The 26,900-nt window shown below is 55.0% G+C and overlaps 8 protein-coding genes across 8 annotated transcripts; 6 read left to right on the top strand and 2 right to left on the bottom strand.

Moving 5' to 3' along the window:
• Positions 1-1,152: 1,152 nt before the first annotated feature.
• On the top strand, positions 1,153-4,703 carry HMPREF1541_07994 (uncharacterized protein; the record flags this gene model as incomplete). Its single annotated transcript, XM_008722316.1, has 2 exons — positions 1,153-4,224; positions 4,275-4,703. 2 exons carry the CDS (start codon positions 1,153-1,155, stop codon positions 4,701-4,703), a joined length of 3,501 nt encoding a protein of 1,166 aa, XP_008720538.1.
• Positions 4,704-5,288: 585 nt separating this feature from the next.
• On the bottom strand, positions 5,289-6,527 carry HMPREF1541_07993 (uncharacterized protein; the record flags this gene model as incomplete). The annotated part of the gene is made up of 1 exon (XM_008722315.1): positions 5,289-6,527. One exon carries the CDS (start codon positions 6,525-6,527, stop codon positions 5,289-5,291), a length of 1,239 nt encoding a protein of 412 aa, XP_008720537.1.
• Positions 6,528-6,923: 396 nt separating this feature from the next.
• HMPREF1541_07992 (uncharacterized protein) lies at positions 6,924-9,143 on the top strand (the record flags this gene model as incomplete). The annotated part of the gene is made up of 1 exon (XM_008722314.1): positions 6,924-9,143. The coding sequence occupies one exon, from the start codon at positions 6,924-6,926 to the stop codon at positions 9,141-9,143; it is 2,220 nt and encodes a 739-aa protein (XP_008720536.1).
• Positions 9,144-10,589: 1,446 nt separating this feature from the next.
• On the top strand, positions 10,590-13,703 carry HMPREF1541_07991 (uncharacterized protein; the record flags this gene model as incomplete). The annotated part of the gene is made up of 1 exon (XM_008722313.1): positions 10,590-13,703. The coding sequence occupies one exon, from the start codon at positions 10,590-10,592 to the stop codon at positions 13,701-13,703; it is 3,114 nt and encodes a 1,037-aa protein (XP_008720535.1).
• A 1,190-nt stretch (positions 13,704-14,893) lies between these two features.
• On the top strand, positions 14,894-16,451 carry HMPREF1541_07990 (uncharacterized protein; the record flags this gene model as incomplete). Its single annotated transcript, XM_008722312.1, has 3 exons — positions 14,894-15,338; positions 15,384-15,672; positions 15,722-16,451. 3 exons carry the CDS (start codon positions 14,894-14,896, stop codon positions 16,449-16,451), a joined length of 1,464 nt encoding a protein of 487 aa, XP_008720534.1.
• Positions 16,452-17,094: 643 nt separating this feature from the next.
• On the bottom strand, positions 17,095-20,055 carry HMPREF1541_07989 (uncharacterized protein; the record flags this gene model as incomplete). Its single annotated transcript, XM_008722311.1, has 1 exon — positions 17,095-20,055. One exon carries the CDS (start codon positions 20,053-20,055, stop codon positions 17,095-17,097), a length of 2,961 nt encoding a protein of 986 aa, XP_008720533.1.
• Positions 20,056-21,222: 1,167 nt separating this feature from the next.
• Positions 21,223-23,123, top strand: HMPREF1541_07988 (uncharacterized protein; the record flags this gene model as incomplete). The annotated part of the gene is made up of 4 exons (XM_008722310.1): positions 21,223-22,241; positions 22,292-22,296; positions 22,427-22,749; positions 22,806-23,123. 4 exons carry the CDS (start codon positions 21,223-21,225, stop codon positions 23,121-23,123), a joined length of 1,665 nt encoding a protein of 554 aa, XP_008720532.1.
• Positions 23,124-24,401: 1,278 nt separating this feature from the next.
• Positions 24,402-26,319, top strand: HMPREF1541_07987 (uncharacterized protein; the record flags this gene model as incomplete). The annotated part of the gene is made up of 2 exons (XM_008722309.1): positions 24,402-25,895; positions 25,954-26,319. The coding sequence occupies 2 exons, from the start codon at positions 24,402-24,404 to the stop codon at positions 26,317-26,319; spliced, it is 1,860 nt and encodes a 619-aa protein (XP_008720531.1).
• Positions 26,320-26,900: the final 581 nt, after the last annotated feature.

Raw genomic sequence — 26,900 nt, 5'->3', positions numbered from 1 at the left:
TTGAGCACTGACTGCTGGACTTGACTACCTACAGTATAGAATCCAGAAGATGATCCCAATGGTTGCTAGGTAATACACCTAAGCGACGACCACCCGTAGACAGCATCAACGACAGTGATATCCCTCACAGTGCTTGGGGCTAAGATCGTGCTGGCTTCGGCTCTCGAAGTCGTGTGTCCCAGACCCCACCAGGCACTTTTGCGTGTTGGCTCTGTTTGGGTCGCCACCATGCATTGGACAGCCTAATTCAATGCATCCTTTGAGTTGTCCTTCGGCAGTAGGCCAATCTCTTAGCACAAGTCCCAAGAATATCTTTTGTTCCATCACGATTGCAAGTAATCAATCCAGCCTGTTGGCTTCATGTCTCGCCCTCGAGACCGAAATAGAATCATCGCTGATCGGGTTCACTGCCATCCTACGGACCGAGTTTCGGCGCTGATTACCTAGGTGCATGCTTTTGCATCCTTATGAGCCCAAAATCATTCTCCTGCCACCACCAGGCATACTCCATAGTCCTGTGTTTACGCCAGCATCCACCACTTGGTGAGAAGTGGTACTCACTAGACGCCTTACTAAATAGAGTATCGCGCCTTGGCATACCCCAAAGCAAGACAGAGCCTCCCGGCCTCAACTTCCAAGTTGCCGCGCAGTCATCTTGCCCGTCAGTGATCACATTCATCGCAATCCTCCTCTTGTTAGCTTTCTTAGAGGCTCTGTCACTCCTTTCATCTTTGTGCAAGTCCTTTGCACTCCTCTTTTAACGACCTAAACGCCCTGTCGTTGGTCCCCCTCGAACCTCCACAGTCCGACGCTCGTTCACCTCCGTCCTGGTTCAAAACAACGTCGACCTACCTACCTTTCCTCGAGCCTGCGTCGGTGTCTGCGTACATTGGCAGCGTCTTTGGTCGCCCACTGCGCATTGGACCTGCTTGGATAGTCCGCAACCTCGAGGAAAGGACACCGCTTGTTGTCAAAGAAGCATCTTTGTTCGAATCCGCCCGTCGAGCCGCGTCGATGACTGCGGTCGCCTCTATTCTGTGTTTCTCAGCTCTGCCGACGACTTGAAGTCGACAGCAAAGTGCCGCTTTCGACTCCCGTGCATGCGCCGGACGCACATTCGACCCGACTAGCGTTCTCATAACATCACTCATCATGACAACTCCTTACGGAGATCCGAACTCGGCCCCCGCTAGATACACCATAGGTTCCCAAAACCCTGGCAACCAACATGGTGCGAATGGTGGCGGTTATCCTCAGCACAATGGTAGCGTCCCTGAGACCCAGTACGACAGCGACACAAGACAGTCTACTGACAGTCGAACGGGACGTAAGCGCTCAATCGGAGCCGATGCCAACGATCGTAGTAGGTCCGGTAGTGGTGGAAAGCCTCGAGGAACTGTCCGAATATGCAAAAAGTGCGGTCAAGCACTGACTGGCCAATTCGTCCGCGCACTTGGCGGCACCTTCCATCTGGATTGCTTCAAGTGTGCCGACTGCGGTCAGGTCGTCGCGTCAAAATTCTTCCCTGTCGACGCCGCTGATGGTTCTGGACAATTCCCGTTGTGCGAGATTGACTATTTCCGGCGTCTCGATTTGCTGTGTTTCGACTGCGGAGGTGCTTTGAGAGGATCCTATATCACCGCCCTCGATCGGAAATACCACATCGAACATTTCACCTGCTCCGTATGCCCTACAGTCTTTGGAGCTTCCGACAGCTACTATGAGCACGAAGGCAATGTATACTGCCATTACCACTATTCCACTCAATTCGCTCAGAGATGCAACGGATGTCAGACCGCCATTCTCAAGCAATTTGTCGAAATCTTCCGGAATGGCCAAAATCAGCATTGGCATCCAGAGTGCTATATGATTCACAAGTTCTGGAATGTTCGGCTATCAGCCGCGGAAGAAATTTCCCGGCATCCCGACATCCATGCCGATGTCAGAGATGACGAGCGTGAACTCATTCGTGACGATGAGGAGCGCATGGAGAACAAGGTGTATCGGATTTGGAGTATTCTTTCGACATTTGAGGAATCATCTGCCTCATGCATCTCAGACATGCTGTTACAGGTTAGCAATGGCTCTTACTATGAAGGTGTCATTGTTGCCAGAAAGTTTATTTGGCACGTTGATATCCTCTTCGGTGCAGTCGACAGCCTTGCGTCTCTGATCGTCAAGTCCGGTCTCAAAGAGCTCTCTTACGGCAGAGAAGCTAAGCTGCTTTGCAAAAAGGTTGTGGCTTTCTTTACCTTACTTTCGAAAACACAAGAGACGGGTGTTCGCAAACTTGGAGTCACCCAGGAACTCCTCTCCCTTGTGACCGGTCTCGCCCATTACTTGAAGCTGCTCATTCGCATCGGACTGCAAGGTGCGCTGAAGTTGGAGCGAGAGCGTGGCACAGCCGAAGGTCTTCACGCCTTCCTGGACGAACTCGCCGATCTGGAGACAATCAAGGAACAAGAGCTGAAGAACATCGATATCAATGACGGCGTTGCTGGTCTCGCCGGTCAAGAGTCAGACTGCTGCGCCTCTTGTTTGGAACCCATCGACGACGAATGCATCATGATATATGGCAAGCGTTGGCATATGAGGCCACCACATTTGACCTGCAGCGTCTGCAGGAGAGACTTGACCCGCGAGCTTCCATTGGCAAAGTACAGTGAGCGTGACGAGCGTGTGTACTGCAGTGATCATGCCAAGCGGGCAGCCGAGACTGTTTCGGGATTCTCTCATGTGACGAAGCTGCAGCAGTACGTTTTCCTCCTGAAAGTGGCTCTCGCCAGGCTTCTCGAGGTCCTGAAGTCGGGTGGCACCCTACCTCATACCACCGATGACCCTAGTCTGACGCCATACAACACCGACGATGGGCATCGAGGCCAACCCCGGCCCACCCCACACCAGAAGATGGGATCGCGCTCCAAGTCATATGCGGGTGCGTCGCAGCAAGAAGAATCTTCTTTGGAGCAGACTGTGGGTGAGATGAAGCGACTTCGCTCTACGAGGAATGAGAGAACTCTATCCACCACCTTCCGCAAGGCTCGAGCTTCGCGAATTATGGAGGGTCCCACCGGCATTCGTCCCGGATCTGCAGGCGCTGATGGTGCGGACCAGAGCCGGGGCCAATTCCAGATTGTCGAGGAGCGAGACCTCGACGGCAAGATGCGCCCAGAGCTGACTTTCGGGAACCAAGACGGATTGACCCTGGACGATATCCCACGCATTGTCGCGGCAGAACAGGCCAAAGAGCAGCGGCCTAACGCCTACAGGCATGCGGGTAATAATTTGATTGGCGCTGGCGGTACCGCTCCCCGTCTGGTCAATGGGCATCAACGTGGACCCTCAGCTGGCAATGATCTCCTGGCCAATGAACCTAGCCCTCTGCGTACAAAGAGGTATTTCTCCGAGCTCTCCGCACTGGAATACTTCATTGTTCGGCATGTTGCCGTCCTTTCCATGCAGCCTTTGCTTGAAGGCCACTTCACCCTCGAAGAATTGCTAGGGTTGATAGAGTCACGCAAGCCAACCTTCTGGGGCAAAGTCAGTCGAGCGCTCCGCAATGATCCCAAGACGAAGAAAAAGGGCGTCTTCGGGGTTCCTCTCGAAAGTTTGTGTGAGCGTGAAGGAGCTGAATCGACACATGGCGTTGGTCCTGGCGCACTCCGGGTCCCAGGCATTGTTGACGAAGCTATCAGCGCCATGAAGCAGATGGATATGTCCGTCGAAGGTGTTTTCCGCAAGAACGGAAACATCAAGCGGCTCAAGGAAGCAGCTGAGATGATCGACAGCAACCAGATTCCCGATCTTACTCGCGAGAATCCCGTCCAGGTGGCGGCGCTCCTCAAGAAGTTCCTGCGCGATATGCCGGACCCTCTTCTCACGTTCAAGCTGCACGCCCTGTGGGTAGTTGCTCAGAAGTTGGAAGACGAGGAGGTTCGGAGACGAGTAATGCACTTGACTTGTTGTCTTATGCCGAAGAGCCACCGCGATACGATGGAGGTCCTGTTTGCCTTCTTGCGTTGGACGGCATCTTTCTCGCAGGTCGATGAGGAGTCTGGTAGTAAGATGGATGCTCACAACCTCGCAACGGTGATGGCGCCGAATATCCTCCACGCTCCACCGAAGAAGGATAATGTGAAATCGCAAACACCGCAGGTGGACGAGAGTTTCCTGGCGATCGAAACAATCCATACTTTGATCATATTGAACGACTCTTTTTCAGAGGTAAGTCGAAACCATGAAGTGCGGCTGCACAGTGAACTAACCTTGAGCAGGTGCCTGAAGACCTTCAGTCGATTTTGACTGACAGCAGTCTGCACAATAGCTCTGCCGAGCTCACCACCAAAGAGATTCTATCCCGATATGGTGACATTGTGCGAGGCAATGTCGCAAAGCAAACAGTGCAAGCTGCTGATGCACCTGCACAAGGTACGACGTCGGCGCACGGCTCGACCAAGAGTGCGAATCCGGTCGCGATGCGCGTCGATGTCGACCCCTCTCAGGCGAATGCTTGGCAAAAGCAATCTTCAGTTCGTCCAGTGCAAAATTTTGGCCCGCCTTCTCAACAGCAACAGACTTTTGAGTACGGTGCACCAAACCAGCCCTATTCGCGCGGGCACGCCGATTCCGATTCCGACCAAGCTTCATTCAACGCATCGAGGCAATCGTACGGGAACAAGCCGCAGCTAGGAGTTACGGGCTAAGAACATTCATTCGAAACTACGAATCCAATATCACGACTTCACGAAAGAAAGGGAACTTTGGCGAAAGTAGGAGAAGGAGTAGTGAGTGGGATACAGTAGAAGATTTAAGCCTCTCATCTTCTGGAGGTGACCCACGCCGCGGTGGGAACTGGCCAGGTATTCTCTGTTTTGATTCTTATGGGAAGAGGGGTTTGGAACGGGGTGGCCATTGGATACTGCTAAGCTGGCAGCTCAAAGACGTGAACAGCGCTAAGGCTGCTGCAGGTAGTAGCGAGAATGAGCATATGTGGAAATATCGCATCTTTGCTCTCGTGACTCGCGGTGTTGATGGCGAATGTGATATCAGACGCTTCTGAACTTTTCAATGGTTTGGGCATGACGCCCTTTTTGGTACTCGCTCTGTGTTGGTCTCCTGTCTAGGTATCATGTCTCTATGCCGTATGAGCATTGAGGTACCCGTAGCTCCCTTCTGCTTGATGAAGTCAAACTCGTCTATTATGTATCTGACGCCGCTGCCGCCTGATTCTATCACGTTCGCGACGATCTCTATATTCGATTCATATCTTCACAGCACGTTTGTTTTTACTACATCTCATCCCGATCATCGGCCTTTGCGCTCTGTCCGTTGCCGTTAGCGTACATGTTCTCCGGGCGCTCATGCCCAAGCTTCCTCGTTCCCGCCGTCTTCTTCCCCCACGCCAGCACCTCGTCCATGACGATCTCCAACCGCCGCACCGCATCCTCGCTGATCTGGAAATGGACCACAACGCGCCCTGCAAACAACTTCAGGCCCTGGTTCTTGCCCGACGCCACGAAGTCCTCGCCCGATACCCCCGCGGCAGCCAGGTCGAGCCACACCATGTTGGTCTCGGTGGGGCTCGTCAACTTGCCGCCTTTCTTCTCCCAGGTCTCGGCGATCTGGCGTGCGCGCTCGTGCGTGGCGCGCAGCTTTCCGCCCTCTCCATTTTGGCCCAGGCCGAACTGCTCGTCGACGGCGACGCGCGCCGCGGCTGAGATGACGCCGGCTTGCCGAGTGCCGCCACCGAGCATCTTGCGGAAATGGCGTGCGCGCTTGATGAAGGCTTTGCTGCCGACGATGACGCTGCCGATGGGTGCGCCTAGGCCTTTGCTGAAGCAGAGCGAGACGCTGTCGCAGAGGGAGGTGTAGTCGCGCAGGGAGCCGTGCTTGCCTGTTGATGCGACCTCCCAGATGCGCGCGCCGTCTAGGTGCAAGGCTATGTTGTTGGCGCGGGCGAAGTCGGAGATGGCGCGGAATTCATCTAGAGGAAGGACGGTGCCGTTGAGAGTGTTCTCCAGGGAGATGATGCGTGTCGGGCAGGCGTGTATGTCGTCGCCGAGGACGGTGGCTGCTTGGATGTCTGGGAGGGTGAGATGATGGCCGTTGCGTGGGGTGACAGGAATGGTTAGAGCGCCGGAGAGGAGGGCCACGCCGCCTGCTTCGTACTTGATGATGTGGCCTCGGTGGTCGACGACGATGGAGTACGGAGGTGAGGTGCAATGCGTGCGCAGAGCCACTTGATTGCCCATGGTGCCAGACATGACGAGTAGAGCAGCTTCATGGCCAGTTAGTTCAGCGACGTGGGCTTCAAGATCATTGGTAGTGGGGTCTTCGAGGAAGTTATCGTCAAACAGGGTGGTGTTTTTGATGGCCTCGAGCATCGACAGCGTTGGTGTGGTCATGGTATCAGATCGAAAATCATAGGCTGTTGGTCCTGGCGATGTCCAAGCATTGAATTCTTTGTGACTGCCATTTTGGGTGGTAGAGGGCGTGGCGGGTGTAGGCAGGCTATTGGAGACAGCCATGGTGAAGGCTCTGAACGGACTAAGACGTCGTGCCACAGAGAGGCAGTGATGTAGATGCCCGGGGGATAACCTCAACATGCCTCTCGAAATACTTCACCTGTGACACTCGTTGCGCCCTTTCACCTTCCAACTACATATCGGTACTGTGCAGACTTGTGGAGCATTCGCTCGTGGTTTTCCGTCGACCTTCCTGCTGTGGAGTAGAGCCGGGCCGGCGATGCCCGTAGGTGGCCGAGTACGGTGGACTGTAAAGGCGCCAGTGCAATAGCTGAGCCCATCTACGCGTCCGTGCGCGTTCCAATCTCGCGACACGCGCCTGTGAGGTTCTGGGACCGCCCCTCCCTAGTATCGAAAACCTCCTCCCATCACCAGAGGCCGCGGCTCAACGATCAGCACATGGCGAAAGCCAATGCACGTTCTGGCGATCGCAGCCACAAGTTGCTTGCAAAAGTTAACCTCTATTGTAAAGAATGCAACGCCCAAATTGGTATCTTCAGCAACGAATGGGTGCACTTGACACCTTCATATGCGAGCCCGAAAGAACGGGGACAGAAATTCGGAACCCGCGTCGGGGACTCTACGAAGAAGGTGCCTGATGGAGTTGCTCACAGACTGGCGGCGGGCTGCGAAATGGCCGAGGTCTTCTGTGAAGGATGCAATACTCATATTGGCCAACACTGCAAACGAGCGCCGGAGTCTAAGAAGGCGCAAATGGTCGGCCAGGATTTCTACAAACTGTCGAAGACATACCTCAAGGGTGCGAATACTGCAAAGAGAACGGAACCTGTGTTTGTGGATGACGTGGATGCTGGACCTTCGACGCCTATTGCTAAACGAAAGAAGGACAGCAGCGCACAAGGTTCTAGTTCTGTTGCGCGCCCGAAAACATCACCACCCGAGACGGGGCCGGTGAATAACGACGAAGAAGAGCGTGCGAATAACAAGGTGGAACATCAGGCAGTGCTCGATCGAATGGCCGAGCTCGAGCGACTTGTGCGAAGCGGTGGTTTCGCTGCATGCGTTGCACCTCCCCGACAGGAATATGGTCAGCCTCCACCGCAACAGTATGGGCCGCCATATGTCGGTCTCGGCTTTCCTCATTCGCAGCATGCCCAGATCATCGAGGATCAGAAGAGGCAGATTGCATCGATAACGGCCCAAGTTAACGGCCTACAGGGCACTATCGAAGATCTGCGGGACATCATCTCAGACTTGCGAGCTGAGAAAGCGCGGCAACAGTCTGGCTCACTCCAGGAAACTGCAATTATGAATCGATTCGAGGAGATGATGAAGTCCGTTAGAGACGGCCAGGCAGTAGCCGAGGAGACTGACTTCCTGCGCGTTGAGAATCGAAAGCTCAAGGAAAGGTTGTCAACGATCGCTGGTGCCATGGGCCTTCCCCCAGACGGCTCGTCAGAAGACGAAGATGGCTCCGCAAATAGCCTTGGAAAACGTAAGAGAACTGAAGAGCACCCGGCCCGTCCATTCTTTCGCAATCAAGAGTCACTCGCCCCTGCTGAAGGTTATGGTCCACTGCATGGAAACGATCAATTCCATCCGCCAACCCCTGAATCACTACAGGAGCTTGCAAACGCCCGGGAGCCTACGCCAGCACTACGGCAGTCCGTAAATGGCCATGGCTACTTTCGACACCAGTCCACAAGCTATGGCCCTGCCCCGTTGCGGCATCAATACAGCGACCCGGGCCTCGGTCAGTACCCCCCAGCAGCTTCATTATATGGCCCGCCTCAGCCACGCGAGAGTCATTATGCCAATCCTAATGAGCATTTTGCACGACAGAATGCTTCGCAAATCCCGCCTCCAATTCTGGCTAGACCGGAGTCGCGAAAGGACCCCCAGGTCGCTGGAAGCGCTTCGAGATCTAGAAACTATCCTGCAGACAGTGGCCCGGTCATGGGCGACAGCGTTGAGTTTAGTGACGACGAGATAGCGACTCCGGCCCCGGGCGACGCTCCGCTGTCTGTTCCTCGCAAGCGTCCCCAGCCGCCTATCTTCCCAGGTGTTGGACCAACACCAAATCATCGAGGAAACCGGATGGGGCATGCGTTGATTGATCCATCAAACTCTGGCGCACCACATGGGCCTTTCGAGGGTCAACCTCCGCAGCAAACACCCGTCCAACCTGCACCATATCGACCTCCTCCATTCCCGCGACCTGGTGCTTGCACGAGTCTGCGTCAACCCGCGTTGGCGCCCGGCATAAACAATGCCCTGAACTTCACGCCTGGGGAGATTGCGCGACGAGTTCGAAAAGACAAAAATCTACCCGAGTTTTCTGTTGCTGGTAAGGAAGAATCAACACCAGGCCCGACCACCAGCGGAACGAGGACGCAAATGACGTCGCATATTCCAATTGATCCTGCCCTGGAGACGACTGCAGACGGTCTGCCCCTTACTGAGGTCACGAACCAACAGAACGATCGCGGAAGGCGAGGTCAAAGCGAGGAGGGTGGTGGGGAATACCAGCCTGAGAAATACCCAGCGAATCAGAGAACGGGGACAGGCCCGACCACGAGGCGTCGGCAGCGCAAGTCGGACATGGAGCGAAGAGACGATTTGGCAAGAGATGCGATGCTGTCAGAAGAAGGAACTTAGACCTGCGATTAACGAAGAGTGGGTTGGCTAATGAATGATACTAGCATACTGTCCCTGAGTAAACCATCCAGACACTCTTAAATTCCATGTTCCAGGCATCAGATAGCTGAGCTGGACATTTTCACTTTGTACCTCTAAATGTCTGCATGCTAGACCTGCTAATACACCTGAACACTACTCGTACGTTCCAACATGCCTCAAACGGCGAACCAGGGATCGCCCGTGCCGTCGCCTCGGGCCTGGGCGAAGTAGGCAGGAGTCTCTATTTAGGCATAGTGCCAGGTACTATCCTGCGGACTCCGCCGCGTGGCGGTAGGCATCACTTCGGCTAATGCGCCGCTGAGGGGAGATTCTGTGGTGGCCACAACCTGACCTCTAGTAAACAATTATATCTCACCTGAACAACCCCAACACCAACAGACATTATCGCCCAGTGGTTTCCTTGTGTTTTGGACACATAACGACCTTCAAAGTGACTGTGTATGTCTAGGCTGGGAAATTGTATGGGCTTTGAGGTGAATTTGATCCGCAATGAGGCACGACTGCAGCAACTGACACTGTGCAAGCAGGCGAAGTGACAGTGTGAGTGTTTCCACCCAGAAGCCAGCTCCGAAATTCCCTGCCCATTTCCATATCATCGAGAGAAAGATCCATATGGACAAGAGCCGGAAATGCGTGGGCCATATAAAGGCTAGCTCGTCTGGCATCGAGCGCAGGCTTCACTTCGAGGATTCGAGTCTCCTCCAGACCTAGGGGACGATGCCAGGAAATACCTAAGGGATGGATCGACATCCTGGGCACTCATGCTAATGTCACCGCAAATCCGAATGGTTGCTGACTGGCTACCAGCATATTAAACGAACTAGCAAGACTGCTGCCGCGGTGATTGTAAGTGCTTTACAACTGCTCAACAGCCCCTTCTCTTAGCAACGATGAGACCTTCAAGCTTGTTACCAGGACATCCTGCTTGTCTGGTTCACAATTCGGAGGGATGAGACTCTTTTCAACAACACCATGACATTGTCTTAAACTAAGCGTCACACCACATCACTACCAATCTTATATTACCCAAACAATGGCTAACCACGTCAAAGACAGCGCTGCAAACACGGCTTTTGCAGGTAGGAATGATGGCCTGTGGAATTACGAGGACGACCAGAGCGACACCGAATTAGTGCCCGATGAGTACTACTGGACCGACAACACGATCGCACGCCAGGTTTCGGTGTCGACGGCCGTCCGGTAAGTCTCATCTAATGATGGTAGACCTGATCTGCTAACATTGTGGCAGTCTCTCAACCGTGCTCAAAGACGCGAGCTGCTCCTCAAGATTGGACTGCCTCTCCCACAACCTGAGCAGCCTGGGGCAGAGTGGACGCGAAGAATTGTGTCGAAGGGAAAAGAAAATACTTCGCGTAAGGCCAATCCTCTCAAGCGTCTTTCGTCATGGCTGAGGAAGCCACTCAGCAGGCTACTCAGCCAGCAGAGGATCCTCGCAAAGCCGGCAGGCACCTCTCAGACGTCTCCGCCCATGATTTGACCGATGTGATCTGTTTGCTGCATCCCCAGTCAAATTTGGCGCAGACAGCAGTCCGTGCGACCATGATCACCGGGCCGCAGCACATTCACCAGAATGAAGATTTGGACGATCTTTCCGAATTCGACCTATCTTTGCCGCAATACCAGGAAAGCCGTGAATTCGCTTTGCGACTCTCGTCAACTGTCAGATCACCTAGGGACGGCTTCATCTTTGGGCGCAATCCAAACAGTTGCGATGTTCTCCTGACCGACGATCCCTCAGAGAAGCTCATCAGCAATAAACACTTCAAAATCTACGTCAATGCGCATGGTAGCCTCATGTTACAAGATCTGTCTACAAATGGCACTATTGTGGATGATCAGCACCTGCGTGCCAGACGTAGAGATACTATGCAGAAGCCCCCGACACTGGCCTTAAAGAACGGCACTATCATCTCTGTGGTCAGTGGACCGGCAAGATCAGAAGTCAAATTCATGATTCGCATCCCCAACCGGAGCAGTCACGAAGATGCATACGAGCGAAATCTGCGGAAGTATCTCGAGATGCGCGGAACTGTGGCCAACTTCGCGTCGATGCGAGAGAGCATGTATGGCAACCACTGGAATGGCGGCGACTTATACAACTTTACTGGGAACCTTGGCAAAGGCGCGTTTGCCAGTGTCTACCGTGTTCAGACCAAACGCGATGGCTACATCTATGCTGCGAAAGAGCTAGATAAGCGGAGATTTATCAAGGGTGGAGTGCTTGACATCAGGTTCGACAACGAGCTCAAAATCATGCAGAACCTAAAGCATCCAAATATCGTCGAATATGTCGACTGCCAGTTCTACGACCCATGGGTGTACATCATCATGGAGTACATTCCTCATGGCGAGTTATCGGCGGAGCTGCGCGCGCGCTCGCATCTCCCAGAAGCTGAGGTTCAACAGATCACCCGTCAGATCTTGCATGCATTGTACTACCTGCATCAACGTGGCGTAACGCATCGAGATATCAAACCAGACAACATCTTGATCGCCAATCGAGATCCACTCACTGTCAAACTGTCCGACTTTGGCTTGTCGAAGTGTGTGACGGATCAAGAAACCTTCCTCAAAACCTTCTGTGGCACACTCCTCTATTGCGCGCCCGAGATATATCCCGACTACAACACATACACACAAGGATCGATGCCGAAGCGGCGTCGTCTTGGCGAGGCTCCTCCACGGCCCTCACCATATGACGAGTCTGTGGATATGTGGTCCTTTGGCGCAGTGATCTTTCATCTATTATGTGGCAAAGCTCCTATCGCGGGTCGAGGCGATGATCGGGGCGCCCAGATGCTCAGCAATATCATGACCAAAGATGTCGACTTCGAGCCCTTGAGGCGACAAGGTGTGAGTGCGAATGCCGCCGCATTCATCGCCGGGCTCCTCAATCGCGATCCATTCCAGCGGCCCAAAGAGCCAGAGTGCCTGCGGCACCCATGGTTGGTTAACGTTCCTGATCTGGTCGCATATGAAGACGTAGGCCCAGGCGCCGAGGTGTTCCGTCGCGCACTCGAAGCCGTGGACGAAGCTCCAGACGAGGACCTTGACGCCAACGTCCTGGAGCAGCTTAGTCAGGATCCCAGAACACCTGAGCAGGGATCGTCAAGCCCTCAGCGTGCACACAAGCGCGTCCGCGCCAGCAACAACGGCCGGGTAGAAGACGAAGTCAGATATCCTAGTCTGCCGACTCCGGTCGGCAGTTCCGTTTTAGAAGACGGACCTCCTCCCACACAAGGCAAACTCTTCGGAGAGATCACCCCATCCGTCCTCAAAAGCTCTGGAGTTTTCGGAATGGGAGGCCCGATAGCGTCCGACCGATTCCCGTCGCAGAGCTCTGGTGGCTACGGAACTCAGATGCATGTTCCTGCAGGCACCACACGAGATATTCAATATGGCATGGAGAACATCAGTGTCAATGACTGGCGCAACCGGGCGCCGGACGTCAGCATGCATGGGACTAGCGACGATGCTGCCAAGTCAGAAGGTCCCTCCCCAAGCGTGCTAGGGGCTCAGATCGAGTATTTGAATGTCACCTCACCACCGGCTGGAGCGTCGGATGTAGATACGCCAGAAACGACAAATCCGGCTACACCTCATACAAGGGGGCTGACCCCATCACGCTTGGTTCCTGGGGCAGGTACCACCACTGGTTATAAGACCCAGAACATTGATGATGAGGACCTGGGAGAAGCTGTTGATGAAAATGTACCGCCTGCTGCAGCCCCTCATGTATCTGGCACCCGCGGCGAAGTCGGAGTCGCAACCGTGCAACAAAAGGCCGAGACCTTCCAGGCACGAACAACCTCCTACGATCAAGGACCGTCTCAAGAGCTTGCTCGCACTATTGATGCATTGACTGGCCGAGAAGTTCCGTCCCCGATCACGGCTGGTTCATTCGAGATCCTGCCGACTAAGAAAGCAGGAGTCAACGTTGGTGGTTGGGACGGGTCCCGGTCCAGGCGATTCGGAGGGCTGACAAGTCTTCCTGGGTCTTATGTCAATGTCGACATTCCACTACTTGGCCAAGAAACAGCTTGGGGTCGGTCTCCTGCCTGTACATACCAGCACTCGGATCCGGATGATATCTTGATTGCCCGATTTGCTTTGAAGGTCGTCTTCCATGCGCGCGGTATCGAGCCTGTTGTAAAGGCTGGCGGTGACTGGACCGCGGTAAAGGGGATTGAGACCATAATCTCGACCTCCAGCTCAAGCTACATCTTGATCAATGGGGTGAAGTTGCGGAAGAGCACCAGCGATGACCATTTCTACAACTACGGCAAGATCTACAACGGCGATATTGTCACGGTGGTTGACGAGACGCAAGGTCAGGGAAAATTCCTGAGATTGAAGGTGGAAATCTTGTTCGGCGACAGTGCCAGACCCCGCCCCAAGGATGAGGCGAGTTTCTACATCCAGCAAGGTAGGACTGCTCTATGGAAAGAGCACCTGGGAGGGCGAAAAAGTGATGTTGCAGCGGCAGTTCAGAAGTGACGACGGCGATTTGTATAGCAAGGAGTTATGGTCAAAAGAGGATGCAATGGAGGAATACCCATGTACAGATATTGTGAGTAGCTCACAATGGAATTGAGATGAGCACATTTACATTTATCCGAGAAAGCCTCAGTCTCAGGCGCTTCTTGTACCGATATCTACTGACAAGCGATCTTCATAATCCACTGAAGACGCGTCGTGAGATGGCGGACCAGGGTGAAGGATCCAGAACAACTTGCGCCAGCGAAGCCAAGTTGTCTAGGCGAATATCATCTCGGGGACTGGTTCACTCAAGTGGGACTTATTGACTCAACAGCTGCAAGGGCGTTGCGCAGTGGACTGCGATGACTCCGTTGCAATCGATATGCTACGCGGTCCTGATTGCGGAGATTGTCAACAGTAACAGCAGCTGCCCGCGTTGTTGGATGGCAACGAGCTGGCAGGGAGGGTTCCCATGAACGGATCGTCACTTATCAAGCAGTTCTTAGGCGTCATGATTTGCATGTGTTTAGCTGATAGACAGGGGCTCGAGAGGGCTAGAGGGGCGCGATAGGGAGCATCCCTCTTAAGCCTTTTCGCGACGATCCAGCCTAAGCTATAAGCGGCCTAAGCAGACGGTCAAATCTCCAAAACTTCTGTTTCACAATGCATGTCGAATTGCTCCGCAGTCCCCAGCAGCGTCTTCGTAGCACAAGGGAAAGGATAACCACCACCTTGTCCTTTGCGTCGTCTCATCCATCCTGCACACATAATTTCTCGGTCTTGCAAATCTCGACTGCTGCCGTCATGTTGCTGTCCGGTCGTGCCTTCTAATTGATTCTTGTTCCCCACCTGTCGTTAATCCATTGCTGTTCGGGCACTGCGCCTGCGCTGGACATTGCTGCGGCCTCCCGCTGCATGCGGCCTCTCTGACCTCCTTGACTGGTATTGGCACCTATCACATTTGTATTGGACGTGCCGTGATCGAGAAGTCCAACAATTCCATTCCTTATCGCATCCTGGCGGGCCTCAACGAATCCTCAGCACATCCCCGGCGCCGCCCTTCGGGCAATAACCTACCTCCACCGAACGATCTCAAAGGGCCAGCAACACCAAGACAACCCACGTCTGGTGTCTCGTGGGGCGATACTCCCCGAGCTCCGGCTCCTTCCCTCACCCCGATCGCCGGCTCTCCACAGCCCAGCCCCTCTATGTCCCTCTCGAGAACCCCTTCACCAAGACCAAACGGAGGATGGTCATCTAGGGGTCTGACCGACAGCAGAGATTCTTCGCCACGCAGCTTCGGCGAGATGAACAACCTCAGCAACACAGAAGACCAGTGGGCCGCTGCCAGGGCCAAAAGCCAAAGAGTGAGGGGTGGTCCTACCATCCAGACTAAAAATGAGGGCTTCTTTCAGAGATCTCGTCGGAAAATCTCTCAGACCCTGCCATTACCGGCCTTCCACAGATCGGGCCCCAAAATACCGAAAGATTGGCGCGAAGCAGAGAAACTCGGGCGCGGAAGGTGGACGCCAGGAGGTGGCAGCGGTGTCACGCGACTAAAAACCTTCGTTGGCAATGTATTACGGAGGTTCAAATTTGTCTTTATTGTATTGGCCATCGTCGCCAGTAGCACTGTACTGATATCGCAGACCGGTATGCTATATGTCTGTCATCGAGGAGCAGGCTAACGTGGAACAGGGATGAAACAGCAATACCGCGCGAGCAAGTCTTTAGGTGGAGGCAGTAACTTTGTCATAATACTAGCAGCCAACGAAGGTGGCGGCGTCATGGAGTGGAAAGGGCCTCGAGAATGGGCCATCGAGCGAGACAGCATCCGCAACAAGCGCAAGTATGCCGACCGATGGGGTTATCACCTCGAAATCGCCGACATGAGCACCAAGAAGAGATATGCACACGAATGGCGTGAGAGCTGGGAGAAGGTCGACACGATGCGCAACGCCATGGCTAAATATCCCAAGGCCGAGTGGTATGTCAATTGCTAAATATCCATCTGCTGCAGGCTAACTCTCTTCCAGGTTCTGGTGGCTCGATCTCAACACCTTCATCATGGAGCCGTCGTACTCGCTGCAGTCACACATCTTTAATCACCTTTCACGCGCCGTCTATCGCGACATCAACCACTACAATCCACTGAACATTACCCATCCGCCCGTCAATCCCACCCTCGACCCTGTCACATCATCTCCTTCCGGCGACAATTCATCCGCCAGCATCGACCTGATCATCACCCAAGACTGTTCAGGATTCAACCTGGGGAGCTTTTTTGCCCGCCGATCCGCGTTCACTGACCGCCTCTTCGACATCTGGTGGGACCCTGTGATGTACGAGCAGAAACATATGGAATGGGAGCACAAGGAGCAGGATGCGCTGGAACACCTCTACGAAGCACAGCCCTACCTGCGGAGCCACATCGCCTTTCTGGACCAGCGCATGATCAACTCTTTCCCGAGCGGCGCATGCGCGGTCCCCGTGTCGGATGAGGAGCAGGAGCTCATCAAGAAAGGCAAGCATCATCAGCCGCTCGACAAACGGTACCACTACAACAAGGCGGATCGCGACTTTATGGTCAACATGGCGGGCTGTGAGTGGGGCAGGGACTGTTGGAGTGAGATGTACGCCTATCGAGAGCTAAGTAATTGGATGAACCGCACGTGGTGGAAGCAGTTCGAAGATGCCATCAGTGGGCTGTGGAAGAAGCTCAATGCGCCTCGGGTGGTCGAGGCGGAGAAGAACAACGACGCCTAGACAAACCCGCTGATTAGACGCTGATGACGCCTTGCAATGTGAACGAGGAGGTCCCCAAAAAGTGCTTTGAGCGAGCGAGCGACTCCGAATATGGATATGGGATATGGACAACACGTATGGTATTTACGGATGGTGTGGCAGGCGGGTAATGAAAAAGCGCTGGAGCTTTGGCGAGCGTGGGTGTTTTCTGGGAGTAAACAACAACTATAACACAGGGCACAGAACAGCAGCAGCAGCAGCAACAGCAACAGCACTTCACTGCCAAAGACATTGTCTTATCAGCAGCACCAGCAGTTTTGGGTCGGCATGTGCATGCAGCAAAGGGCTTTTACAATAGAGGTTTTTGTTCTATAGACTTATATTAGTAGAGACAGAGACAGAGATGTGTGTCGAGCGAGCGACTGACCTTAGCGAGAAAAGTAGACTCACAAAGTACTATGAGAAATTTGGACCGGGAACTCAAGCTGAGCGCGATACTGTCTATGATTGAAAGAACGAGGTATGGCCCTGACTGGGCCAAGCAAGTGTAGCAAGCACAGCAAGCACAGATTTCACGTCACGGCCAGCTCCAGAGAAGAAGAGGCTTGACTGGACTTTGTGTAAGGTGGTTGCCTGGTAAGGCGCACTCTACAGCGATACCGTCTTACCGCGAGAACTCGTCTATCACACTTCGCGGCTTCTGATACTCGCCGATACTCTTATAGTCACACCCAAGCTGGAAGAACTCAGGGCCACCCACTTGCAAGCCGCGTTCCGTCTTTGTCCATATTGGCGAGGCCGGCATGGCGATAACCTTCACCCGCAGACCATATCTCAACTCCGGAGATCCCAACGCCTCGCCATCCTGTCCAAGGATGGATATTAGATCAGGCACCGTACAGGCCATCTCTCCAGCCTCATCGGCCTGGCCCGGCACGACAAACGCCGCTGCTAGGTATTCGTTCTGGAACGGAATCACCATGTTCCTGGTCTCAGCCGCTACTCCAGGTCCCGTGTCCTGCAGCTCGTCGGACGAGAGAGGCGCTAGAAGACATCGACCAACGGTGTATCCTCTTGAAACATCGCGGGTCACGTCAATCACTTTGCCCGTATACAGCAACTTCACTGGAGTTTCGCTCCCAATAGCCTTGATGAAGTCAACCTTGGTCTGCCGCGCCATATGCACAGCTCGACCCAGGAACCATGCCTGGGATACGGTGTTGGGCACAGCATACTTCTTGATGATGGAACCTTTGAATGGAGCACCTGCGGCAGCGGTAGCGTTGCCCAGCTCAATGCATGCAGTCCGGATCATCCCTTCGACTTTGCGGTAGGACTGGGCGTTCATTGCCACAACCGCATTGCCGGCTCCATCTGTCGTCGCACAGGGGCACACGTCCTCGCCGAAAAGATAAGGTGTCGTGTGCTCGATGGTAGGATAAGCACGGCCCATCAGGTCGCAGTCCACGACGGGCCGATCGTAATGTGCGCTAGAAGGGAAGGTCACCAGCCCGTTACCTCCTCCGATCTCGACTGCCACAATAGCAGTAAAGTCTTTGTATCCCATTATCCTGTTCACGGTGTCGACGGCGTCAAACACCTCCTGACCAGAAGCGATCCTCTCATTGCTTACGCTCGGGGCTCCATATCCTGCGCCCTCGACACAGATGTCATCGTCAGCGAGAGACTCCGGCGCCACAACTCGCATCCTGCCTGGACCTTGCTGGCGCAGGATGTTAAGCGTGTGCAGCGCCATGTTGTATGAGGATCCGCCGCCACCAGTGCCCAGGATGCCGGTGCCGGAAGCAATGAGCTCGACATCAACTGGAGAGAGATACCACACTCGGTCCCTTACCTCTGGTCTGTATGTGTTCAGGTCTACGTCCAGTGTAGGCCTGGCCAGGCTCCCCAGTTCCTGGGACAGAATCTCACTCTTCCTTGTTTCTGGTGCCTGCACGGCATCTGCTTTGCCTTGATCCCCATTCGTCTCCGTTGGACTCGTCAGCGCTGCGTGGGAGACCTTCAGATCACCGACAGCCTTCACAACCAAGCGTGTCGCTTTGTTGGTGACATACTGTAGCGGGATCTTCTCGACCTGGACGATGTCAACGCGGTCAGGATCTGCCCCTCTAGCGATAGCGTCCTCGACTGCTCGTTTTTTCACAGAAGCGAGGATCTCGGCCTCGTCTCTCCCCAGCAATACCTCGATCAGATCGACCTCGCCCGAGACTTTTGCGATGGCAGCCCCCACCGCATTGGCTGAATCATGATGTGGAGGGCACAGGCACTGCTCGACGCCGTCTAGGTCATCCGTCACCAGTATGGACCCACCACCTACCAACAGCACGACCACCGGTTCTGCCGATACCTTCATGGCATCTACGGCTTTCTCTATCATCCTTTTGATTTCCGTCTTCGTCCTCGTGATCTGCTCCGGGGTGATGTGTTTGACGAGATGCGTGTCACCAACACTGACACCTCCAGCCGCGACAATCACATCGGTGGTCGTCAGGGCCTGACCTCCGAACACCAAAGCCTCTTGTTTCAGCCGATGAGCAACGCTATCCGGGCCGATAGTGACCTTTGCACCATCCTCGCGCACGCGACTCCCGCCGCCCAAGCCAATGGAAAAGACCTCTGGCATGCTGAATGCCGTCCGCACGCCACCCACCTCCACGAAGTTCGGAGCCTGTCTCGGGAATCCGCTGGGCAGCAAGGCGCAGATGTCGGTCGTCGTGCCGCCGATATCCACGACGATGACTTGCTTGTCACTGGCGGCCTGTGAGCCCTGTCCGAGCCCCTGCAGGAAGGCGGCGCCCATGAGCGAGTTGGTCGGCCCGCTCGCAAAGGTCTTGACCGGCAGTTCTGCTGCCGCCGCGGCATCGGCCAGCGTGCCGTCGTTCTGCGTCACATACAGCGGGCAGCGGAGGTTTAGCTGTTGCATCGCCCGCCGGAAGCCGGCGACGGTGCGTCGCGCAAAGGCCAGGATCGAGGCGTTGAGGATGGTGGCGTTCTCGCGCTCGAGAAGGCCGGGCCCGCCGATGGTGTGCGAGCAGACGACCGACATGTGCGGATAGGCCTCTTGGATGATGGCCTTGGCGCGCTCTTCGTGGCGGCCGGAGGAGTCGAGGGCCGAGAAGACGCCCACGAGGGCGAGAGCGCTGATGCCGGCGGCGTGGATCTCGGCGGCGGCGTCTCGGATTTGCTGCTCGTTCAGGGGCGTGATCTCCCGCCCGTCGATTTCGAGCCCGCCGTTGAGGAAGTAGTGCGGCCCTTGGATGACCGCCTTCAACGCGTAGGGAAAGTCAATGAAGGGCGGTAGTTGTCTCGTGTAGGGTCCGCACAACCTCAGCACGGCGACTTTGCTGAGGCGGCGCGCATCCTTCTCGACCACGGCGTTGACGAAGTGGGTGGTGCCGATTGCGACGTTGAGGATCTTGGAGCGGTCGACTCTGGACGTCAGCAGGACGTCTTGGATGGCCGTCTGGATGCCTTCGGTGACATTGGGGGTGGTCGGCGTCTTGCAGGTTGCGAGGACGCCGCGAGATGGCGAGGCTAGCTGCGTCACGTCCAGGAGCGCGCTGTCGGTGTTGGTGCCGCCGACGTCGACGCCGATGCGGAACATGATTGAGTGGCCTAATCAGCCCCTCCTCTATGAATTCGAAGACAGGATTGACGGTCACTTGGCAGTTGTACACGGCCTCTGGGTCTTCCACTGCCTGAAGATAAGATGATCAGATAAGAAACCAACAACGGCAGAATGGAACACGTACAGGATCTCGACGGAACTGCCGCGTTAAAGTTCAAGATCCGGACCGTAGAGCCTCTTCTCCTGCATGCTCAGTTTATCGCAGTACGCAGTACCACAAAATGTGAGCTGTGAGCAGCTCAGACGATGGGGCCATTGACACGCCAAGTCTCCGTTATCGGTTCCTCGGTTTCAAGAGCCGTTGGACAAACCGCTACGTTAGGTACGGAGTACGAGTTCCACAAAGTCTTCGCTGGCATATCTAAGGTTATACTACAGTAGTGTAGTGGGCATAACCACAAGTACCGTACTCCGTATGTAGTGCCCCAGTGGCTGCCCCAGTGACTTGCATGCAAGACACGGCAGAGCCTGCGGCTTACCCGTGTACGCCCCCCTGTCCTACTCTACGCCGCGCTTTAGCACTGCTCAAGTCTAATCCTTCGGGGGGTTTTAGTGCTTGTTGATACCGCCAATTGCGCTTCGAGAGAGCTGCGGAGATGCACGTCGGGTTAGCGGGAGCGGGAGCGTGCGTTGTGTGATCGGCGCTCGCCTCGGCTGCCTGCCGCTGAGCGATGTGAGGTATGAGGTGGTATTGAGAAAGGCCTGTTTGCGACGTCTGTGCCCCGGGACGAAGAGGGTTTGGTGCATTATCACCGTTGGACTGGGCCCAAAAAGCGCGCCGTTCACTCTCATTAACCAGCTTGGCTAGATAGGGCCTATCTAGAATCTGGACCCTCTACTCGCTTCGTGCGGGCTGCATTGGTGCAGCGGAGGTGAGGTGAGGTGAGGTGATATACACGACGATAAGTGCTGCTTTTCTTTTCGTTGATATCTCCTTCGGGACCCTCAGTCGCCGCCGCGTACAATCTCTCCTCACCTTGCCCTTCCGCACTATCCTTTGCCATCTCGCTACCTCACTACCTCACTCGCCTCCGCAGCGTTGCGGGACCCTTTCACACGCCCGCCCGCCCGAAAAGGCTCCAACTCAGCGGCAGCAACCCACCACGTAATCTACGGCGCCTCCGCGCGCGCATCGCGAAAGCAATGGAAATCAAACCGCTGCTGCAGCGGCTGCAGGTCAAGCACGAAGGCGGCACAGCCCCGAACCGATGGATCAACAACGACATCAAGCCCATCGAGGCCGGGCGACGCATCTGGACGTTCTGGACTTTCCATAATCTGTGGGTGCTGACCAACACCAACATCAGCAGTTACATGGTGGGCAGCTCTCTGATCGCGTTGGGCTTGCGCTGGTGGGAGGCCGTCATCGCCATCGTGGTGTCGTCCGTCATCTCCATGGTCTTCATTGTGTTGAACAGCACGCCCGGCGCCTTCTATCATTTGGGATTCCCCATCGCGAATCGGTATACGTGGGGCATGTACGGCATGCAGTTCGTGGTGTTGAACCGCATTCTGCTGAGTCTGGTGTGGTATGCCGTGCAGGCCTGGATTGGCGGGTCGTGCGTCTACGTCTGCCTCGAGGCCATCTGGCCGGATCTGGAGCGGCGGATTCCGAACCATATGCCGGCGTCGACGGGCATGACGACCGCCCAGTTCGTGACGTACCTGATTTTCTGCATCATTTCGCTGCCGCTGATCTGGATCCGGCCGCATAAGCTGCGGAACTTCTTCTACGTCGCCTCGGCAACGGTGCTGGTCTTTGAGTTCTCCCTGCTGATCTGGGCGCTGGCTACCATGGGCTCCGGCGGCTTTGGGGATACCATCACCGGTGCCCCTGATGTGCAGGATACGAACAAGGGCTGGAGCATCGTGTACGGCATCATCTCTTGCATCGGCGGCATCTCGGCCGGCATCCTGAATCAAAATGACTACGCTCGTTTCGCGCGCCGGCCGAGAGATGCCATCTTGGGCCAGATTATCAGTCCCGTCATCTATGCGAATGTGACGCCGATTATCGGCATTTTGGTCACGGCGGCAACACAGGAGAGGTACGGAGAGGCGATGTGGAATTTGCCGGGCCTGTTGAGCGCTGTTCAGCAGACCGGGGGACCGCGATCGCGTGCCGCGGCTTTCTTTGCTGGGGCGGCGCTTGTGATCAGCCAGTAAGTTGACGGCTCCCCAGAACCGTTGTTCATCTTCGCTAACGGGACAGGTTTGGTTAGTACTTCCCCAAGATCTCGAGGCCGAGTCTGGGAAAAAGCTTTCTTTTGTCTCCCTAGAAGACGATGCCATTCACGTCGGATATAATGTCCAGTCCGCGAGCAAGATCACTGATGTCTGCCAACAGGAATCAACGTACCTGGCAATGCGCTCTCCGGCGGCTTTGACTTCGCAGCCCTGTTCCCCAAGTACCTTAATATCAGGAGAGGAGCATACATTACAGCTCTCTTGTCGATGGTCGTCAACCCATGGCAACTTCTGGCCACCGCTTCGGTTTTTTTGTCGGTTCTGTCGAGCTATTCAGTCTTCTTGGGTCCCATGATCGGACTGATGATTTCGAGCTACTATCTCGTCAACAAGCAGAAGATCAACGTGGACCATCTATACGTAGGCAACTCGGAGAGCATCTACTGGTTTACCGCGGGTATCAACTGGCGTGCCCCTGTCGCTGTCAGTTTTCTCCCTTTAGTGGTCTTACCATGTGTTTGAAGCTGACACTCGAGCAGTGGATCTGCGGCGTGGCCCCGTCGATGCCGGGCTTCATCTCCGCGGTGAGTCCCGGCATCAAAGTCCCGATCGGAGCTACGAGGCTATACTACATCTGCTTCCTTAGTGGCCTAGCGATCTCGGCCGCGGTTTTTGTGGCTCTGAATTATATCTTTCCGCCAAGGGCGCTCAATGCTTGGGTCAATGGCCCAGGAACGGCAAAGGAAGCGATGAAGGAGTTTAGAGACCGGTGGGACGCCATGGATGCCGAGGCGAGGGGCCAGGATGTCAACGCCAAGGAAGTTGAGGTAGTCAGCGAGATGCCCAAGGAGGTTTGATTAGGGCTGCTGCTGCTGCTGCTGCTGCTGCGTGATGGAGCGTGGGCGTATATGAAGGGTTCTAGCCTTTGGATAGGCCGTCAACTTCTTCACGGATGGCAAGGGTAGAGTTGTAGGAATGTGGGATAACCATGATCTGATCTCCTTGTAGCTGCGTTGATATGACTGCGAAGTCCAGTGAGAGTGAAGGTGATGTGACTCGATGAAGAGGTTGGCCGGAACCGCCTAGTGCACAATCGGACTAGCTTTCGGGTCGGGCAATATTGGGCACCGGCAATCTGGGCACCAGAACAGCGCTGAAACCAGAGCAGTTGGTGATTAATTCCCTGACTTTCGCATGTGTTGACTGTCCAGATCCCATCCTTGTCTGCGACAGTGTTGCCGAGAAGCGATGCCCCATGCCAAGCGGTACTGGCATAGTGCGCCGACCAGCCACACGCATGTCTCAAAATCTTCAGGCATTCATCGTCGATCCCTGCGGAAGCCCGCGAGAGAACCCCCAAACACGATCTCCAAGCGAGCTGAAGAGCCCCTGCGATTCTGCCTCCCCGCCTCTTCGATCAAGGACACCCCGGTTGTGCGGCGCCGGGCACAAGGTACCCGCCAAATTAGCGAGGGCGCCACATTCAGGGGACAGATTGATCTTCATCGACATCTTCTCACCATTGTCCTTTACTACTGCGATTTTTCTCAACGGCACCGATCCTTTCTCGTCGCAGCACGGCTGATCACTTGCGGTCCTGTCACAGCTCTGGTCAAGAGGCTGGGAATCATGCAAAACATGCAAGGAACAGCATTGGAGCTCGTGGCATCGCGTGGAATTGAGTTTGGTCTATTATGACACTTGAGAAAATTCCGCCCGAGGGAGTACATTGCCAATCCAACGGCAGTCAGCAAGGTTAGCTCATGGACAACGGCTCTAGCCTCTGAGCCTCTGCCATATCCAGCAACAACGCCAGCAGCCGTCTCTAAGTTTGGCACTTGACCTGCAAACACCACCTGTCAAGCGTCAAAACGGCCTGGAACACTCTCGCCATCAGTGCCAATCATCCGCCAGCGAAACCTAATTCCATGGCATCATGACTTTCCCTTCGCCTCGCCAACTTCGTCCCAGGGTTTCATCCTGCGAACACTTTTGCACTTGGTACCTGCTGCCAACTAGCTCCAGCAGCGCCCGGAACTCTCTTCGGCTCCACGTTTATGAGTGCCCATACCCACACTGCCGCTTCCGCTGAATCTTCTTTTTGTTTTCGCAACCCTTCTCGACAGCTGTCAACCATGGAATCACCCGTGGTTCCCATGTCTCGAATGCGATTGACAAAGGATTATACGTTGACCGACGATGACGATGACGATGCTCCTCCCCCCATCAAGCGATATCGCGAAGGGAAACCCCAGGGACTGCCCATGGGCTACGACACTGATGCCATCTACAACAGTCCTCCACGTATCAATGGTCATCGAGTGAGGTCAGATTCCCGCGAGGGCGCTCGTTCCTCTGCTTTGCGTGCTCGGGGGCCTGAGCGTTCTCTAAGTCAAACCAGCGACAACATGGCGAACAACAAGCCATATCAGGATCACTCTTCCGAACATCAATATACGGCCCAGGAGCAGGATGAATTGCGTAAGCTTGACTTCAACCTGGAGCCTATCGATGAGCGGTACAACGTGCGACAAGATGAGCGCCACAATGATGCCGCTTCTGTCACATCGTCGCACATGACCGACACACGCTCCGCAGCACCGTCCGGTTCGTCAGTATCACGACTGCCAGACTTCTTCAGCGATGAAGTCCTCCAGATTGTGTTACACAATCCTATCACATCACGCCAGCTTCTGAAATTCTCTCGCAAGCGACTTTGTGCCGAGAACATGGAATTTCTCTCTGCCGTGGACCGCTATCAGTCGCTGCTCAATGACGTTGCTAAAACGCTGTTTGATGTCCATAAGTCGTTTCTCAGTCCACAGGCGCCGTCCCAGATCAACATCCCGGAGCACATCATGAACAAGGTGAACAAGGACCTGAAGACAAGCCTGAGCACCACCCTTCCTAAGCTCGAAACCGTCTTCACAGATTCACAAAACGATGTGGAGACTCTAGTCGCGACCGACATCTACCCACGCTTCGTACGCCACCAGATGACCATGTCTGCCACGAGAGCCTTAGCAGGAGACAAGGCCAAGTATGCCGGACTCGGCGACTGTTTCGTGCTCACGGATCCTTCCAAGGCCGACAACCCAATCACTTTTGCCTCAGACGGCTTCGTCTCAGTCACGGGCTACACAAGGAACGAGATCATTCCGCGCAACTGTCGCTTCTTGCAAGGCAAACACACGGACAGGAAAGCCGTGCGACGTCTCGGGGACGCCATTGACGCTCGTGAGGAGTCTGTCGAGCTGCTACTCAACGAGCGCAAAAACGGAGAGCCATTCTGGAACCTGCTTTACGTCACGCCGCTGAGAGATGCACGCGGTAATGTTGTCTTCTTCTTGGGCGGTCAGATCAATTGCAGCACCACCATCCACAGCCAGAACGATATCTTGCGCATCTTGGCCCTTAATGAGGACGTGGAAGAAGACACTGCGCCGCGCGCACCTGCCCAAGAAAAACCGAATTCTCGGTATAGTCGCTTCTTCCCAAGCTTCAAAGGGAGTAGGTCGAATGGTGTTGTTGCAAAGCCTTCTCCAGGCATGGAGGACGGCCTCCTTGGCAAGATTGAGAAGTTGAATCTGCGCGAACAGATGGACAGCTTCTACACGGCATATTCAAAAGTGAGCAATTCCCTTGTTTCGGTAGAGAAGAAGCTATCGCTAACTATGTCACTCACAGTTCCTCGTCGTCAACGCAGCGACATCTGTAATCGCATTCCACTCCGCCGGCATCTCCTCCCTGCTCTGGCTGCCCGGCACCACCGCCACTTACCAACCCAGCCAGCCGGTACCCGTCGGCCAGAATGTCTTCAATTTCCTCGGCGTGCATGCTCCCGGCGGATCGTTGCCCTCCGGTTTCAAAAGCAAGGCCAAGGCTGCCTTCAAGGAGGGGAAGGCGGTCAGTCTAGAAACGCAGCTCTGCACTACGCGTCACAGAGGCTTTGAGCGGTTCGTGGTGCATTTCACGCCGCTCAAGGGCGGCAATATCGACGGCAAAGAAGAGGTGGGGTGGGTCGTGATCTCGTTTGGAGGGGGAGGGGACTGATCGTTCAAATCTCAACGACAGTGTTTCGACCGGAAGAGGTTGTCTCGCTAACCATACAAGAGCTCCTTTCGGGCCGAATTCTTCGACAAATGCTCCTTGCGTAGGGGCCTAATTCAGCATCCACTATCGGTATCGCCGTTTGCTCGCTGTGGAGTGTTTCTGGATAGTCAGTCATCACGCACAGGTACAGAAGGGGTCGCAACTCACTGTATCGTGGTCTCTACGCGATGTATGCAGTTTCGGTCGCTGCTAGTCGCGGACCTCCTACCCACGGTCTCTACCTGGAACTCGAGCATGGGATTCGTCCCTTCTTGTACGGGCAGTCGTCCGCTGGCGCGATCTTCTGCGCCTCGATTGAGCAGGTCTGCTTTGGTGGTCTGCTTTTCGCCTGGTGGGCGCGGGCTTAGTCTCGTCTCGTCGAGTATTACGGAATCTGCGGTCAGATCTCTCTCGATCTTTGTGGTGCGCATGGCTGTGTGAGCCTGTACTACCAGATCCGCCAGCATTTTTCGCTGGGGAAGGGGTCGCAGCCACTATCCACCGCGCAGCTTTAAGCCATTTTGGAGCGTCAGGACGCCACA

The sequence above is a fragment of the Cyphellophora europaea genome, assembly GCF_000365145.1.
Source record: "Cyphellophora europaea CBS 101466 unplaced genomic scaffold supercont1.8, whole genome shotgun sequence".
Taxonomy (NCBI): Eukaryota; Fungi; Ascomycota; class Eurotiomycetes; order Chaetothyriales; family Cyphellophoraceae; genus Cyphellophora; species Cyphellophora europaea.
The sequence above is the reverse complement of the archived record's forward strand: the minus strand, read 5'-3'. Positions and strand labels throughout refer to the sequence as shown.